Consider the following 19,144-nt stretch of genomic DNA (forward strand, 5'->3'; position numbering starts at 1 on the left):
CAGTCCCTGGAAACACCATCTCCCATGATGTGGGACAGAGGGAGCCGCAAGGCAGGGGAGGCACTGTGGCTCCCCCTACAAGCATGCCTTGGCCAAGGAACTCTCAGCCCCTCCTCTCCTGCTGTGTACCCGACAAGGATGCTCAAAACACAAAGTGCTCACCGAGGGCTACAGAGTACCTACTGGTTTGCCTTAGTTGCCTCTTCAGCCATACATGTTTTGGGAAAAGGAGCTTTCCTGAAGAGAGGAGGAAAACTGCCCTTTACTTTCATGAGTTAGGAAAAGGACAGACGTTTGTGAGCCCAATCCTTAGGAATTAAAGCAGATGGGGTCCCACAGGGTCAGTATTTACTGTCTCAGAATGGAGACATGCTCTAGAGTATGGTCTCTGTAATATTTGTGCCCATTCCAAAGAAAGGTGATTTAACAGAATGCGGAAATTTTCAAACAATATCATTAATATCACAAGCAAGTAAAATTTTGCTGAAGATAATTCAAAAACAGCTGCAGCAGTACACCGACAGGGAACTGCCAGAAATTCAAGCTGGATTCAGAAGAGGACTTGGAATGAGGATATCACTGGTGATGTCAGATGGATCCTGGCTGAAAGCAGAGAATACCAGAAAGATGTTCACCTGTGTTTTATTGACTATGCAAAGGCTTTCAACTGTGTGGATCATAACAAATTATGGATAACATTGCGAAGAATGGGAATTCTGGAACACTTAATTGTGCTCATGCGGAACCTGTACGTAGACCAAGAGGCAGTCATTCGAACAGAACAAGGGGATACTGCGTGGTTTAAAGTCGGGGAAGGTGTGTGTTAGGGTTTGTATCCTTTCACCATGCTTACTCAATCTGTATGCTGAGCAAATAATCCGAGAAGCTGGACTATATGAAGAAGAACCGGGCATCAGGATTGGAGGAAAACTCATTAATAACCTGCAATATACAGATGATACAACCTTGCTTGCTAAAAGTGAAGAAGACTTGAAGCCCTTACTGATGAAGATCAAAGACCACAACCTTCAGTGCGGATTACATCTCCGCATAAAGAAAACAAAGATCCTCACAACTGGACCAATAAAGAACATCATGATAAAGGAGAAAATATTGAAGTTGTCAAGGGTTTCATTTTACTTAGATCCATAATCAGTGCCCATGGAAGCAGCAGTCAAGAAATCAATAACAACGTATTGCATGAGCAAATCTGCTGCAAAAGAACTCTTTAAAGTGTTAAAATGCAAAGATGTCACTTTGAGGACTAAGTTGCACTTGACCCAAGCCGTGGTGTTTTCAATCACCTCATAGGGAAAGCTGGACAATAAATAAGGAAGACTGAAGAAGAATTGATGTCTTTGAATTATGGTGTTGGTGAAGAATATTGAATATATCATGGATTTCCGGAAGAATTAACAGATCTATCTTGGAAGAAGTACAGCCAGAATGCTCCTTAGAAGCAAGGATGGTGAGACCTTGTGTCGTACTTTGGATGTTATCAGGAGGGACCAGTTCCTGGAGAAGGACATCATGCTTGGTAAGGTAGAGGGTCAGCAAAAAAGAGGAAGAGCTGTGGCAAGATGGATTGTCACAGTGGCTACAACAACAGGCTCAAACATAGCAATGATTTTGAGGATGGCACAGGACAAGGGAGTGTTTCATTCTGTTGTATGCAGGGTTACTGTGAATTGGAACTGACTGGATGGCACCTAACAACAACAACAATAAAAATTTTCCTAGATTTAAAGATTTATTATCTCCCCTCTGTTCCTTAGAGTCCAGGCCTCAAACCGATTCTGCCCAGTTCAGTCACGGCGAATGAAGCAAAACCTGAACAGACCCGAATTTTTAAAATGTGGTTGAACTGGAAAAATAACTGGAACAGGAAAAATTATGGGTGAAAGCCCTGCTAGAAACTCCGTCTCCTTCTTAGAAAACAAGGGCAGCGTGCACATTGCAGAGCAATCAAATTTCTTGACCGGCAGAGTACGAAACAGCAGTGCCCTTCTCAAAGATGGTGGCCTACTGCACTGCTTTGAATGTGTGTTGCTCTCTAGAGGCCTGCCCATAATCTAATCTCCCGCATCAGACTCCTGGGAGGGCTCACTATGCCTCCTCTGAGTCTCCCTTTCCATAACTTTTCCTCTTTCAGCTATCATTCTGCTTCACCTAAATTTTTAAATTTGGGTCTCTTCCAATTTCGCTTCATTGGCCGTAACTGAACCTGTTCGAATCGGTTCAAAGCCCGGCTTACAGTAAATAGTAATACGATCCCCAGTAAAACCATGAGAGTAACGAGGTACAGGAGTCCAGTGACAAGGCCCAGAAGGTAGAAGGGGAGTAGGAAGCTGATGATAGGGAACACAAAATAGAGTAAGGATATTGTTGATGTGTTGTGAGATTGTTAACCATTGTCATAAGGCAACATTTGTAGTAACTGTCAAATGGGAGACTATTTTGTCCTGTAAGCCTTCATCTTAAGTGAGAACAACAGCATAATTAGAAGAGCGTAGTCAATGTCACTTAAATGTGTATGTAAAAAAAAATTTTTGAAATGGCGTATCTTTGGCTATGTGTATTTTCACCAAAAAAAAAAAAGTTGAGTATTTAGAGGGTTAAAATGTTGTGGGGTTGTTAACCAATGTCATAAAACAGCATGTGTGTTACTGTTACATGAGAAACTATCTGTTCTGTAAGCCTTCACCTGAAGTACAATAAAATATTAAAAAAAAAAAAAAATAGTAATACGATCCTTGAAATAAAAAGTTCCTGTGCTTTTTGGGAAGGACAGTAAGAAAGGGGAGGCCTGAGGAGGCTGTATTTTTCTCTCTCTAGGCAGTCTTGGGAGAACAGAATTGCAAGTGTTACAGTGGCTGGTGTGGGTCTCAAGACGTGTACCCGTGAAGAGTGAGGTACAGAAAAGTATTCCCAAAGTGGGAATCAACAATATCAGCATCACCTGGGAACTTGTTGCTGTTGAGTGCCAACCTGATTCTGACTCATGGTGATCCCATGTGACAGAGTAAAACTGCCCTGTAGGGTTTTCTTGGCTGTAATCTTTATGGAAGCAGACTGCCAGGTCTTTCTCTGACAGAGCTGCTGGTGGGTTCAAACCACCCACCTTTCAGTTAGCAGCCCAGAGCTTAACTGTTTGCTCCCTGGGGACTTGTATGACATGCAAATTCCCGGGCCCCACCCTAGCCCTACTGATCAGAAAGTCTGGGATGGGGCCTAGCAATCTGTGTTTAACAATCTCTCAAGCTGATTCAAATACAAGCTCAAGCTTGAGAACCAGTGGCATAGGGATAAGGACTTGAACAGGCCTGTTTTAAATCCTGGCTCTGCCACTTAACAGCTGAGTGAGCTGTGTCGGCAGTTGGAATCCACCAGCTGCTCCTTGGAAACCCTATGGGGCAGTTCTACTCTGTCCTATAGGTCGTTATGAGTTGGAATTGACTCGATGAAATGGGTTTTTTTTTTTTTTTTTGGTTTGAGCTTGAACAAGTTGATTAGCCTCTCTGAGTCTATGGAGAGGATTAAGTGAGATAATGTACGTAAATCCCTTAGCCTGGTACCAGATACATAGATAACAAAAAAAAAAAAAACCCCAAACTCATTGCCATCAAGTGGATTCCGACTCATAGCGACCCTATAGGACAGAGTAGAACTGCCCCATAGAATTTCCAAGGAGCACCTGGCAAATTTGAACTGCCGACCTTTTAGTTAGCAGCCATAGCAATTAAGCAGTAGCCACCAGGGTTTCCAGACACATAGGCGGCACTCAATAAACATTAGCTGCTATTACTATCATTGGAAACCCTGGTGGCATAGTGGGTAAGTGCTGTAGCTGCCAACCTAAAGGGTTGGTAGTTCGAATCTGCCAGGGGCTCTTTGGGAACCCTATGCGGCAGGCAGTTCTACCCTGCCTTATAGGGTTGCTGTGAGTCAGAATCGACGGCAACGGGTTTGGTTTTTTTTATTCTCATCATTAGGAGTCCCTGGGTGGCACAAACGGTTAAATGCTCGACTACTAACTGAAAAGTTGGCAGTTTGAACCCACCGAGAGGCACCTCAGGAGAAAGGCCTGGCGATCGGCTTCCAAGGCTTCCAAAAAGCCTTGAAACCCTATTTAGTAGTTCTACTCTGCAACAAATGTGGTTGCCACGAGTCAGAATCAACTCAGAGGCAACCGGTTGTCATTTTTGTTTTTAATTGTCACCATTATGTATGAAGGAAAGGAAAAAGGGTAAGTCCTAAGACCCTCAGTAAGTTAGCACAGCATGCTCGTTAAAAAAAAAAAAAGCCCTTCCAGAACTGGCATTGCACCTCCAAGGAACTCAAAGTTCAAATAAATTCTGTGTAATTTCAGTCACACAGAAACTTAGAGAGCAGTGGTTCTCAACTCTGGCTAGCCTTGAGAATCACCCATGGAGATTTCAAACTTACTGCTGTCCAGGCCCTGCCCTGAACCTTCAATGTCATGGTCTCCAGGGGTAGACTCTGGGCAGCCAGAAATTTTTAAATCTCAGACACTGGAATCAAGGGTGACAATAATTAGATCTAACCATTGAGTATTTATTTGTTTCCCAGCACTGTGCTGACTTCTTTATATACATTGCTTCATTTAATTCTCACAACAACCCTATGAAGTAGGAACCAAATGATCAGTTTATTTTACAGATGAGGAAACTGAGGTATTTACCAGTTGCCATCAGTTAATTCCACCTCATGGTGACCTCATGACTTTCAGAGTAGAACTGTGCGCCATAGGGTCTTCAATGGCTGTGATCTTTGGAAGTAGATTGCCAGGTCTTTCTTCCAACATGCATCTGGGTGGATTCAAACACTACCCTTTCGATCAGTAGCAGAGTGCTGCTTCAGTTTTCACCATTCAGGGACGGCATACCCGAGGTATGTTGTTGTTTGGTGCTGTCCACTGGATTTCGACTCATAGGGACCCCATGTGACAGAGTAGAACGGCCCCATAGGGTTTCCTAGACTGTAATCTTCATGAGAGCAGATCGCCAGGTCTTTTCTCCTGCGGAGCCGCTGGGTGGGTTCCAACCTCTGGCCTTTCAGCTGGCAGCCGAGCACTTATCCACTGCACCACCAGGGCTCCTTTCACTGAGGTACTGAGGGGTTAAATAACTCAACCAAGTTCACACAGCTGAGAAGTGGTTTAGACCCTGAACCCAGGTTTGAGCTATTCACTGCATTTAACCCATGCGTTCAGTTATTCATTCGTCCAACACGCATTTATTGTGCATGACGCCGGTAGTAAGCTGAGCGCCGGAAACATGAACGTGAAAAAAGATCCCCCTCCCCATCCTCAAGAGCGCCTGGCCTCGAGCTCCTGGCCAAAAGTTATCAGAAAGAACAAATGGTAGATGGATTGCCTCATTTTAAAAGATGGTGTTGTGTGTCTGTGTTTGCGATGCTGAAAAGATTTCGGATGACGACCAGCCTCTCCCTCCCAATGACCATTCACAGAACCCATCACCGTTTGCAAATCAGCCTCATAGACCCTGGAAAATCAGACCCGCGGGCGACCGAGTTTCCCAGCAGGACCAGCTCTGGGGCAACCTGGAAGTTCAGCGTTAGCAAACCCTTGGGGTGGTCCTCTGCTCTTCCCTGGAGGTTGAACAAGCCACTTCAGTTCATCTTCTTGGCCATCCACACCCCCTTAGTAGGCCGCCCAATGAAACTGCGGGAAACAGGCGCATCCCCACAGGGCTGGTGGGCTGGCTCGCTTCAGGAATAAAATCTGTCACTTAATGCCTGAAGTGACGACTGGCACGCATTTCCCAGAAGAGTACAGAGGAAAGACTGGGGCCTGCTGTTTAGAATCTCGGAATGTGAGCGCTGGCCAGGTGTTTGGACATAGCGTAAAGCTGATCAGGAACCTGAGCTCCAGGGTCTCAAACCGGCCTGGGCCCGGGACTCTGGAGCAACCTACCTCCTAGAGTCAGGGCTGCGCAGTGTTTCAAACAAACTTTAAGTCCAGGATCATCACCTTGGAGCAGGCAAATAATCCTTCCGCTGGCCGGTCTTGGAGGACCCCGCTACCTGCGCTGGGCTGGGGACACGGTGTGCGGCCCGGCGTCCTTCCCGCCCGGCGGCGGTGGGACAGGTGGGGAACACTTGAGATCCGCGGCAGCGGCCGCTCCCCGGACCCGTACTTAGGTTGCACAGGGGAAGAAAGGGGGAAGCGGAACCTTTCTCTTCGCCTCGCACGCGCACCCATCCGGGCCCACTTGGCGCCGGACGCAGTAGTCGAGATTTAAGCATGGAGGCCGCGGGTGCTGGGACAGGGGTGCCGGTCTCCCGGCAGGAGGCTCCCAAACCCTCAGACGACCGGCTTTTCCTGGTTAAAGGTGTGATGGGGTGCAGGTGACAGAGCGAGCTCACCGGGGCCTGGTCTGCGCTGCAGCGGGCAGTTCCATACACCCCCCGGCACAGGTGGAGGCTCCCCAAGGGCGAGGGCAGGTCCAGCAAGCTGTGTTCCTGTCGGTGCCTCATTTCCCCGTCTCTGCAGTTTTCCTCGTGCCGTCCTCTTATTTCCAAACCCCACTGCTTCTTTATCTTTTCCCGGGAGAAACCTCACGTCGTTGTCCCTGGGAAGAGGGGAATGGACCCTGCGGCCATTCCCTGCCCTTGGGAACGTACCTCAGAATGACCCCGGGAACCAGAGATCATGAGGTCACGCAGCTTTCTCAGTCTCTATCATTTCCCTTCGACAAGAGCTGCTTAGCCATCGTTTCTCGAATTCAGGAAATGATTTTGAATGTAACTTAAATAGTCTCTGAAACTTACTCGTGTGCATCTTTTTAATTTCAGGCTTTTTTTTTTTTTTCGCTTCCCCTCCCCCCATGTATATTCTTCCGTCCCCCAAACTCTCGGCAGGTGGAATTTTCCTTGGTACTGTTGCTGCTGCGGGAATGCTAGCTGGATTTGTTACAACATTATCACTGGCTAAAAAGAAAAGCCCTGAATGGTTCAATAAGGTTCGTGACGCTGAAATCCATTCATAATACTTTTATGGTTTACAGGAAATGGTTGCTGTTTAGCATAAGAAAAATAAAGGAAATGTTGATGGCTTTTTATATTGCTTTATGAAGTAAACCTTTGTATACCTTGTGGATGCAAGTGTACACGTTACCCAACGTTAATAATGTGGTGGTTGTGTGCCGTCCAGTCGATTCCTACTCATCGTGACCCCATAGGACAGAGTGGAACTGCCCATAGGGTTTCCAAAGAGTGGCTGGTGGATTTGAACTGCCAACCTTTTGGTTAGCAGCCGAGCTCTTAACAACTGTGCCACCACCACTACTACTTTGTAGGCCTGTGATGGAGATTAGAGTAAAGCCTGTAGAATATCACCTAGCAAGCACTCAAATGTTAGATAATAATGTTACTGTTATTAACGTGGAGTCCTGGTGGTGAAGTGGTAAGAGCTTGGCTGCTAACCAAAGGGCCCACAGCTTGAATCCACCCACCCGCCACTCCTTGGAAACTCTCTGGGGCAGTTCTCTGTCCTGTAAGGTCGCTGTGAGTCGGAATCCACTTGAGAGCATTGGGTTTGGTTTGTTTGTTTGTTTGTTTTGTATCGTCCCCACTTACAGATCAGGAAACTGAGGCATGAATGGATAAAGTGACTTGCTCAACGTGGCACTGTCCATCTTTGGTTACTTCTGAGGAATAAATTATATTATTTTTAGCAAGACTTTTATTTAAGTAGACTTTCGTCCACTAGTGTGGGAGCCTAGCTGTTAATTATAATACAGACTCAAATTGCAACCCAAAAGGGCTTTAAAATGACCAGCTTTTCGGTTGGGGACTGTCTGCACTGTTATTATTTCAGGAGATTGATAATCATTGCAATGATGTCGTATTTTCATTGTCTCGGCTGAGTCTCATGCTAGAAAACTGGGAGTTGAAAAGCAATAGTAAGGTGCTGAATAAATATTCATTTTTCTTTGCCATTCTTTGAATAAACAAAGAGGACGGTACAAGCTATTGTCACCAAATAATCCACTCTTGAATTTCTTTGGGTGATCTAGTCAAATAGTTTGAGATTTTTTTTTTAAACTGGTACATTTCGTATTTGTATAACATCAGTCTCATAAAATGATTGTGAGATTAAATAAGGTGCTGTGAGTAAAAAATATGTGTACTATATGTCTATTCAGTTAAAATTATTGAAGAAAATAATATATATGCACATATATAGCTTCATATCTAAAATAATTTGGTGCTCCTACTTAATACGGTAGAATTGCAAGAATCCTTCAAATAGCTATGAGTTAGTTCAAGACCCATTTATGTAATGAGTAAATAAAAAGGGCAAGTCATCTATGAGTTAGTTCAAGACCCATTTATGTAATGAGTAAATAAAAAGGGCAAGTCATCAGCCATCTTTCTGTTACAGCTACAGCTTCTAAGAAATTGTCAAACTAAATCTTAAAACTGTTTGATTTATATCCAGTTCATCCCAAAATTAAACTGAATAAAAGCTAAAAACATGAACCTTATTAGGTAATGCAGTTGACTTTCTGACAGGCTTTGCCCAGTTTGCTCTTGTTAGTATCTGTAGCTGAACAATAAATTAAGTCTTGTCACCTGCTTTCTCAAAGGGTACATGTTTGAAGATGGGGGTGCCCACACCTTCAGACACAAAAGCTATTATAAATACAGAGTTTTCATTTAGAAAATAATTTTTTTGTTTTATTTTGGGGATGCTAAGTACCATAACTGCAGGCATGATTTGTTAAGCTCAACTTTCATATGCCTTAATTTTAATTAGAAAAATAATACGGCAGTGAGGAAAAATGTACCTTTCATCATGCATATCTCACTAGTATGTGTGCCTGTATCTAAAGATCTTTTACCTCGTATTAATTTTTGGCAAGTCAGTCTTTTCCTGCAGCAAGTCAGCCAGCGTTCATTTTGAAAAAATTGAGCAGGATATATGAATGTCATACGATTTTTATTTTTTGGTCAACTGCAGAATTCTGTCCCAGAGAAAAAAGCTTGTGACTATCCATTTTCAACATCAAGTTTCCACTAAAATTTATTTTTGGAAGTATGTAGAAAATAATAATGACTTATTTAATCTCATTATGTTTTCATGAGTCTGATGTTGTACAAATATGAAATGTGCCAGTTTTTCTTTAAATCTAAAAGTTAGGCAAAAATCAGATTTTAATCTCACTGCTATGTCATTAAACATTATTTTTATGCATAGTTATCTTTTTTTACTTGATTTAGTAAAACAAGCATGGTTTTATGTAAATTATACATATTTATATAGGCTAATTTTTGTTCTTCCCAGGGAATAATGGGTTTTTAACCTATGATTCTAAAATAAAATATAGGCCAGAGCATTTCAGCTGGTCCTGGTTTAATGCTATACTATTTCTGGATGAAAATTCAGGCTAATTAAATAAGTTAGTGTATTTATGTGAGATCTGTGGTATCTAGGGAACCACTCTGAAATTATAGCAACATGGGAAAAGGACACGACTTCGAACAGTTTCATTCTGGTTCGAACCCCTGCTGAGAATTTGCATTTCTCATAACTTCCCAGACAGTGCTACTACTGCTGGTTGAGACCAGTTCTGAGAACAACTAGTAGAGCAGTGGTTCTCAACATTTATTGTACATAAGAATCACCTGGGGATCTTGTTAAAGCGTAGATTCTGTTTCAGTGTATTTGGGGTGAAACACAGATTCTCATCGGGTTGGAACTGAACAAACTGGTTCATAGCCCTGGAAAAGGAATAGGATAAGAGAGTATATTGTTTTTAATCATAGAAAAGAAAAATCTCTTAAAAATCTGACTGGTTATATCTACTAAAAACATAAGCTAGCAAATACTGAGTCTCTACTAGGCCCAGTCATGGTGCTAGGCATGGGGATACGGAAGGCAATGATGACGTTCTATGTGCTATCAGTCTATATCCACAATCACAATCACACATTGAAGAAATGGACTCAGCAATATACAGAAAATTATTCTAAAAGAGAAAAAGACTTGAGTAAGTAGAAATATAGTTCCAGATGTATGTTATAAATTTGTTTTCTCTTATCAGATTAGCTGCAGAGCCCTGGTGGCAACAGTGGTTAAGAGCTTGGTTGCTAACCAGAAGGTCGGCAGTTTGAATCCACCGGCTGCTCTTGGAAACTCTATGGGGCTGTTCTGCTCTGTCCTGTAGGGTCACAGTGAGTCGGAATCGACTCAAGGCCAACAGGTTTTGGGTTTTTTTTGGTAATCAGATTAGCTAATTAATTTAATGTCATTATAATGAAAATGCCAGTGAATGGAAGTTGGGGGAAATTTTGACAGAATTTTCTTGTTTTTTTTTCCTGGAAGAATTAGTGGCCAAAACAGCAAATAAATTTTTTTAAAAAAGAATAATGAGAGATGTGCCTTCTGGATATTAAGACTTTTTATGACTCTTTATCTGTGTGATTCTAGCATAAAAATAGATAATAAATGGGTAGTACAAAAGTAGCCCAGAGACAAACCTTTCTGTATGTAAGTTTCTCAAATAAATTGGGAAGAGAAGGATTAATTGAAGTGGGCTGGGGCAAATGCTAAGCTATTTGGAAGATAAATTACCTTTATCATCAGCTCCCATCAAAACCAAAATAAATTCCAGATGACTTAAAGAGTTAGGGGAAGAAGAAGGGACAATTTAAAACAACAAATAAAGCTAGAAGAAAATGGAAATGACTATCACTTTCGGATGGGGAAAGTTTTAGTAAGCTTAAAAGCGTTAGATGGCATCTTTGACCCCCCCCCCAAAAAAAATCATAAAAGAAATTAAAAGTTCCTCAAAAAGTTAAACATAAAATTACCATATTACCCCACAGTTCCACTCCTAGGTATATACCCAAAAAAACTGAAAACAGATATTCAATCAGTACATGTGCACACGTCTGTGGAGCACTGCTTACAGCAGCCCAAATGTCCATCAGCAGATGAATGGATGAACAAATTGTGGTACAGTGGAACCTATGACAGCAGGAACTCGACAGGACTGCCTTGGTTTTCCAGGTCTCAAAAGTTTTCTGCCTTGGACAGGGTGCAGTCTTACCACTTTCCTATCATTCCTTTCAGTGGAAAATATTTCTGAGTTTTCCTTCTCTGACAAGTTTCTGCCTTACACTGGTTCCGGCTTTCACAGGTTTTACTGTACATACGTACAGTGGAATAATATTCAGCCATAAAAATGAAGTAGGTACATGCTACGTTGTGGGTGAACCTCCAAGGCATTTTGTTAAGTGAAAGAAGCTAGACACAAAAAGTCACATATTGTATGATTCCATTTATATGAAATAACCAGAATAGATAAACCCATAGAGACAGAATGAAGATTGGTGGTTGCCAGGAACTGGGGGTGGGAAAACAAGGAGAAACTGTAACGGATAATAGGTTTTACTTTGGAGTAATGGGGATATTTTGGAACTAGAGGTGGTGGTTGCACAGCATTGTGAATGGAGTAAATGCCATGGAGTTGTTCACTTTAAAATGGTTAATTTTATGTTAATGTGGATTTCACCTCAATAAATTATTAATTGAAAAAAGAGAAAAAGAGGTGACTAATGGTGTGCTGGTAAATGTCTAACAACCAGCTCTCCAAGAGAAATAAAGCTCTGATTCATAGCATTTGCCAGTTTCTATGGTGTAAATATGCCCACGTGGCCAATTCCAAGCTGTCAGCACAGTGTCAGTGAACACTGGATTGGGAAGAGATGTGCAGCCTGCACAAGCTGGCTTCAGCACATCACTCAATGGCCCAAAACAACATGAAGGACTCAGAGGTCGTGCTGAGGGGAAGCTAGGCACAAAGAATGCACACAAGAGTACTCTGTATGGTTCCGTTTATATAAAATTCCAGGGGAAACGTCTTATACATAGTGACAAAATAGAACGGTAGTTGCTTGGGGCCAGAGAGAGAGGGCAGGGCTTGATGGAAAAGGGGCACAAGGAACTTTTGGCAGAAATGTGTATTTTGATTGTGGTGGTGGTTACACTTGTATAAATTTGTCAAAACTCACTAAAATACCCTGCAAACATACGAAAATTATGAGCTAAGTAAAAAGTATAATGATACACACAAGGCATTATGGGCACAGAAGAAAAACACCTGATTTCTTAGAGTAAGGGGAAGCTTCAAGTAGGGTTCCCTTGGAAGAAGTGAGCTGAATCTAAATTTGAGAAAAGATGTATGATACAAGTCATGGTGAGAACTTTAAATATATCTGCAGAATGCCTGGCACATGGTAGACATTTAGCGGATGGCAGCTGCTAATGAGAAACTAGAAAATATAAACAGTGATCCTCCCTTCCCCAAGCTTTAAGGCATATTAAGGTGGTGGTGGTGGTGGTGGTGGTAGGTGCCATCAAGTCAGTTTCGACTCCTAGCGACCCTGTACAACAGAACAGAACACTGCCTGGTTCTGTGCCATCCTCACAATTGTTGCTATATTTGAGCCCATTGTTGCAGCCACTGTGTCAGTCCATCTCGTTGAGGGTCTTCCTTTTTTTCGCCGAACCTCTACCAAGCATAATGTCCTTCTCCAGGGACTGGTCCCTCCTTATAACATGCCCATTTTTACTGTTTTATGGATAAAATTGCTCAAGTTGTAAGATCTCACAGCTTGTAAAAGAAGGAACACTTGAACAGTCTGGTTTTAAGACTGAGGGGAATTTGTCATTCAGCAATTTATCACGTCTTATTGTAAATGTAACAGTAAAAATGGATAGAAGTATCTTTTTTAAATTTTTTTTTGTTGCTGAGCATATACACAGCAGAACACATGCCAATTCAACAGTTTCTACATGTGCAGTTCAGTGGCACTGATTACATTCTTTGAGTTGTGAAACCATTCTCACCCTCCTTTTCTGAGTTATTTCTCCGCCATTAATATAAACTCATTGCCCTCTAAGGTTCCTGTCTAATCTTTCACATTGCTGTTGTCGGTTTGATCCCATATAGATTGATCTTGAAAGAGCACAATGCTTAAGGCAGAACATTATTTACTAGTTAAGCCAAACTATTGTCTGGTTTTAAGAAGACTTCAGGGGATATTTTTGGTTTAAGGTTTAAAGATTATCTCAGGGCAATAGTTTCAGGGGTTCACCCACCTTCCATGACTCCAGAAAATCTGGATTCCATGAGAATTTTAAATTCTGTTCTGCATTTTCCCCCTTTTGATCAGAATGCTTTAGAATGTTTGATTAAAATGTTCATAATGGTAGCTGGGCACCATCCAGTTCTTCTGGTCTCATAGCAAAGGAGGCAGCTGTTCATGGAGGCAGTTAGACATGCATTCCATTTCCTTCTATTCCTGACTCTCCTTCCTCTGTTGCTCCAGGTGGGTAGAGACCAATTGTTGTGCCTTGGATGGCCGCTTTCAAATTTTTAAGACCCTAGGCACTACTTAACAAACTAGGAGGTAGAACAGAAGCACTAAACATGTTATTAGGCCAGTTAACTAGGGTGTCCCATGAAACCATGACCCCAAACCTCCAAACCAAGGAACCAAATCCCATGAGGTGTTTGGTTGTACCTAAGCAGCCTCAGCAGCCACTCTTTTTTTTTTTTCCTGTTGTTATAAATATATCTATTACACAGTTTTTGCCAGTTCAACTTTTTACAGGTGACAGCTTATTGATAGCAATTACATTAATTGGCTGTGCAACCCTACCCTTAATCAGTGCAATTTTTTCATCACCGTAAACCATGGAAGTACCTTTTTAAATAGAAACAAGTCCATAGTGTAAATTAGATTAAAAACAATCATTGCTTGGGATAGTTCATACCTTCCTGGAAGCAAGGGAAGAAGTAACAACATTTAAGGGCCCGCTTGAAATTTTGAACTTACCAGATAACCAATTATGAGACATTCATTTCATCTCCACAGTTTGACCTGAACACGAAATGTAATTTATCCTTTAAAAAAAAATAAAAACCTGTAGAAGTTAAGGAATATTAGGAATTTACCATTTTCCCGTCAGCTTATCTGCTAAAACATTAAATACCAACAGAACAAAAATGCATAGAAAAAAATGAATTTAACTTTCTCAAAAGTTGTAATCATAACTTTTGATGATTATAAAACAAATCATTGTGAAAATTTGGTGAGTAAGAAAAAGCACAAAGATGAATACAAAAGCTGACAGTTCCATTATTCAGCTCACTGTCAGCTTTTTGCCATATTCTTCCCCCTTGTTGTTTGTGGCTAGTTTTTTAAAACTTCATATTTAACACCATTCGCACATTATTTCATCTTCACCATTTATCCTCTTACATTGTTAAGACTTCAGATATTTTTAATGGTTACACTGAAGTGATTTGTCATACTTTTCTTAGCCATTTGTTATTAACATATACTAGTTCCAGTATTTTTTGTGTTAGAAACTTCTTTGTGCATTAACATTCATTTGCGTTTCTGATTAGCTCCTCAGGAAAAGTTCCTCGGAGTAGAATTGCCACGTGGAGGAACATGAACATTCTGTAAGCCGATTCGTGCTACACAGTGCTAGGTTTCATGAGGATCATTTCACATTAGCTAGCATGAGATGACTTCATTTAAAAAACAAAGAAACCTTTGAAGTTCATATAAACTAATTTGCATTTCTATTGTGAATGAGAATGAACATTTTTTCTAAGTTAGGAGCCAAATGTGTTATGCCTTTGGAGTTGTCCATGTCATTTGCCCAGTTAAAGTTTTATTTGCATATTTTCTGTAGAAGTTAATGTTCTTCAGCCCCGTGCCTATTATCAACATATATATTTTCCCAATTTGATTGGCTTTTTTAAAAAACAAACTGTTAATCTGGAATCTTTTAGGAGAAAGCGCTTGGTCTCCTTACCTTTGTCCCCCAGTACGTGACACAGCTCTGGTCATGCTACCGTGCATTCTCAGGGATTTGTCAGAGAAGTTGGGACTTGACTGTTGTTGTTGGGTGCCACCGAGTTGATTCTGACTCATAGCTACCCTATGTGACAGAGTAGAGTTGCCCCATAGGGTTTCCTACGAAGCAGATCGCCAGCTCCCTTCTCCTGTGGAGGCTCTGCATGGGTTGGAGCCGCCAACCTTTTGGTTAGTAGCCGAGTGCTTAGCCATTGCACTACCATGGCTCCATTCTGACTTGACTAAAGCCATGCAATTACTAAGTAGCAAAGCTGGTATTTCAAACAATAGGAGAACTTCAGAATCCCACTATCATGGTGCTTACACAAAGAGTCTTCATCTCATCTACTTTGGACATGTTATCAGGAGGGACCAGTCCCTGAAGAAGGACATCATGCTTGGTAAGGTAGAGGGTCAGCAAAAAAGAGGAAGACTCATTGAAATGGATTGACACAGTGGCTGCAACAGTAGGTTCAAGCATAACAATGGTTGTGAGGATGGCACGGGACTGGGCAGTGTTTCGTTCTGCTGTGCATAGGGTTGCTATGAGTCGGAACCAACTCAACGGCACCTAACCACAACAACACACGAAGAGTAGTTTCAGACGCTCTCAAAATACTTACTTTTTCTGGACAGATTATTCTAACCCTAACCTTTCTGTCTTACCTCAGGGAAGTATGGCCACGGCTGCCTTACCGGAGAGCGGGTCTGCCCTAGCCTTGCGAGCCCTGGGTTGGGGCTCGCTTTATGCTTGGTGTGGAGTTGGTGTGATCAGCTTTGCCGTCTGGAAAGCTTTAGGAGTTCACAGTGTGAGTAACAACAGTCCGTGTTATGTATCTGGAATGTTTATTCTACTTTATGCAGTCTACATCTTCCTTATTTTCAAATTTGCATACAGTTGGGCACTGTCTTAGAAAATGACGACAGTGAATTTGAAATTTTTTACTAATAACTAGGCAACTTGTCATTACTTTGTTGTTGTTGTTGTTAGGTGCTGTCAAGTCAGTTCCGACTCATAGCGACCCCATGTACAACAGAACGATACGCTGCCCTGTCCTGTGCCATCCTCACAATTGCTGTTATGCTTGAGCCCATTGTTGCAGCCACTTTGTCAGTCGATCTCATTGAGGGTCTTCCTCTTTTTCACTGATCCTCTACTTTACCAAGCATGATGTCCTTCTCCAGGAACTGATCCCTCCTGATAACGTATCCAAAGTATATGAGACATAGACTCACCATCCTTGCTTCTAAGGAGCATTCTGGTTGTACTTCTTCCAAGACAGATTTGTTCCTTCTTTTGGCAGTCCGTGGTATATTCAATATTCTTCACCAACAGCACAATTCAGAAGCGTCGGTTCTTCTTTGGTCTTCCTTACTCATTGTCCAGCTTTCACATCCGTATGAGGCGATTGAGAACACCATGGCTTGGGTCAGGCACACTTTAGTTTTCAAGGTGACATCTTTGCTTTTTAACACTTGCAGTGGATTAATTACTTTTGTGTGTGGCCTTTCTAGCCACGGTCTTGTAACTCCCACCCAGCTGATTGTGTGATAGGGTACTTGTGGCCTATCAAGGGGATTGGTCAGTTTTGCCTTAGAAAAGAGCCAGTTCCGGAGCAAAGAGGAGAGCCCATCACCACCAAAGAAGGAGAGACCCACAGGAGATGGCGCAGTGGGCTTCCTGGCCCACGGAGAGAGAAACCTGAGTGCCTTTGGGCAGCGACTGAGGGCCAAGGAGAAGTCTATGCCTGACCCACGAATTTGGGACTTGCCAGCCTCCACAACCACGTGAGCCATTTCCTTTATATGGTTCGTGAGTTCTGTGAGACATTGCAGGGAGTTAGGGAACCCAAAGACAGGAGGGAGAGTACTGAGGCGAGAGGCAGTAGTTCATATTAGAGATGATGGAGTGGTACAGCAGGTTGGGACATCTTTAATCTCTGCCTCATAGGAAGCAGCTTTCTTCTGATCCTTATAAAAGAAATTGGTTTAACACTTTAAGGAGGTCTTTTGCAGCACATTTGCCTAATGCAATGCATCTTTTGATTTCTTGACTGCTCCTTCCGTGGGTGTTGATTATGGATCCAAGTAAAATGAAACCCTTGACAACTTCAGTCTTTTCTCTGTTTATCATGATGTTGCTTATTGGTCCAGTTGTGAGGATTTTTGTTTTCTTTGTGTTGAGGTGTAATCCATACTGAAGGCTGTGGTCTTTGATCTTCATCAGCAAGTGCTTCAAGTCCTCATCACTTGCAGCAAGCAAGATTATGTCATCTGTGTATCGCAGATTGTTAATGAGTCTTCCTCCATTCTTGATGCCCTGTTCTCCTTCATATAGTACAGCTTCTCGGATTATTTGCTCAGCATACAGATTGAATAAGTATGGTGAATGGGTACAAGCATTACTAGTAAATCATATAAGTAATTTAAATATGTAAAGGTAGTGAAACTTAAAATATATATAAGTAAGGACTAATGCATAGGTGAGAGGTAAGGTATGGTAGAGGGTCAGTGAAAAAGAGGAAGACCCTCGATGAGATGGATTGACATAGTGGCTGCAACAGTACTCAAATATGGCAACAATTGTGAGGATGGCACAAGACCGGGCAGTGTTTCATTTTATTGTACACAGGGTCACTATGATTTGGAGTCGACTCAGCGGCACCTAACAACAACAGCAATTCATAGGTAAGTCCCTGGGTGGTGCAAACAATTTGCACTTGACTATTAACTTAAAGATTTGTGGTTTGAACCCACTCAGCAGCTCTGCGGAAGAAAGGCCTGGAGATCTGCTTCCATTAAGATTACAGCCAAGAAAACCCTATGGAGCAGTTCTACTCTGTAACAGTGGTGGCGCCATGAACTGGAATCAACAGCAACGGGTTTCTTTTTTTCATTCATAGGTAATGTTGTTTAATGTCAAGTCAGTTCTGACTCATAGTGACCCTTAGCTCTATATAAATTGACGTTGGCTACCCTAGTGGCATAGTGGTTAAGAGCTTGGCTGCTAACCAAAAGGTCGGTAGTTCAAATCCACCAGCCACACCTTCGAAACCCTATGGGGCAGTTCTACTCTGTCCTGTAGGGTCACTAGGAGTTGGAACTGACTCAACAGCACCTAACAACAACAACAACTTATTTAATAAAATTATTTAATTTGTATCAACTTCCTATGCTGTTTGACATGTGTATATATAAACATCTTTGTAAAATATTTAAAGCATTTAAAATTATTATTTAAATTATTAATGTATTGTTTATACATTATTGGGAAGATCCAAAAGTATATGTGTGTGTAGGTATGAATGTATATATGTGTGCATGTATTATGACAGGTGAGAAATGATGGTGGTTGGAATGAGTAGTAGCAGTGGAGTTGGTGAGAAGAGGTTCTGGATATATTCTGAAGGTAGAGTCAACAAGGATTTGGTATAGATTAAATGCAGGATGTGAGAGAAAAGGAGAATCACATATATCACCAAGGCTTTTGGCCTGACGACTGGAAAATGGATGGGACCAGTGCGAACGGAGCAGGTGTTGAGGCTCACTGTGGACTTGTGAGTTTGAGATGTCTGTTAGAGTGGACATTCAAGTTAAGTGGTTAGATACAGAAGTTTGGAATTCCAAGGAGAGGTACCAGGTGAAGCTATAAATGTGAGGTTCATTAATACCCAGTATTTAAAGCCATGAGACCAGATGGGCTCACCAAGGTAGTGAGTGTAGAGAGAAAAGAGAAGAGGCCTGAGGCAGGCGCCCCGGGGCACTCCTGAGGTATAGAGGTTGGGGAATGAGGACAAAAGAGTAAAGGGGTCTCCCTCCCAAAGACAGAGGGAAAACCTGGATGGATGGTGTCTTGGAAGCCACATGAAGAGAGTGTTTCTGGGAGGAGTGATTAACTGTGTCCTGTGCTGGGGCAGTCCCGTGAGATGAGGGCTGACTATTCGTTGTGCTTACAGTGTGGCGACCATTGGTGAAATGGCAGGACAAGGCCTGAGTGGAGTGGATTCAAGAGAATGGAAGGAGAGAGACGGGAGGCCGTATGTGTAGACAAGGCTTGACTTTCACTGTAAAGTGAACGAAAAACGTGGTCCTGGCTAGAGTGGGGTGAAGAGAAGGTTTTGTGTTTGTTCTAAGTGTGCTACTGGGAGGGGCCCAGGAGAGGGGGGAATTGGTGGTACTCGAGCAAGCAGGGGGACTTCCTGGAGCAACATCCGTGGCC

General features: G+C 42.3%; 1 protein-coding gene across 1 annotated transcript in view; it reads left to right on the forward strand.

Annotated features, from left to right (window-relative positions):
- The first annotated feature begins 6,261 nt into the window (after positions 1-6,261).
- The window catches only part of TMEM242 (transmembrane protein 242), a 35,043-nt gene continuing 22,160 nt past the window's right edge, over positions 6,262-19,144 (forward strand). Inside the window, exons 1-3 of the mRNA XM_004368809.2 lie at positions 6,262-6,374; positions 6,904-7,004; positions 15,597-15,734. Coding sequence (XP_004368866.1) covers positions 6,287-6,374; positions 6,904-7,004; positions 15,597-15,734 — 327 coding nt within the window. The 5' untranslated portion in view covers positions 6,262-6,286. The remainder of the gene's footprint in view (positions 6,375-6,903; positions 7,005-15,596; positions 15,735-19,144) is intronic.

This window comes from Trichechus manatus, unplaced genomic scaffold (assembly GCF_000243295.1).
Source record: "Trichechus manatus latirostris isolate Lorelei unplaced genomic scaffold, TriManLat1.0 scaffold00002, whole genome shotgun sequence".
Lineage (NCBI taxonomy): Eukaryota > Metazoa > Chordata > Mammalia > Sirenia > Trichechidae > Trichechus > Trichechus manatus.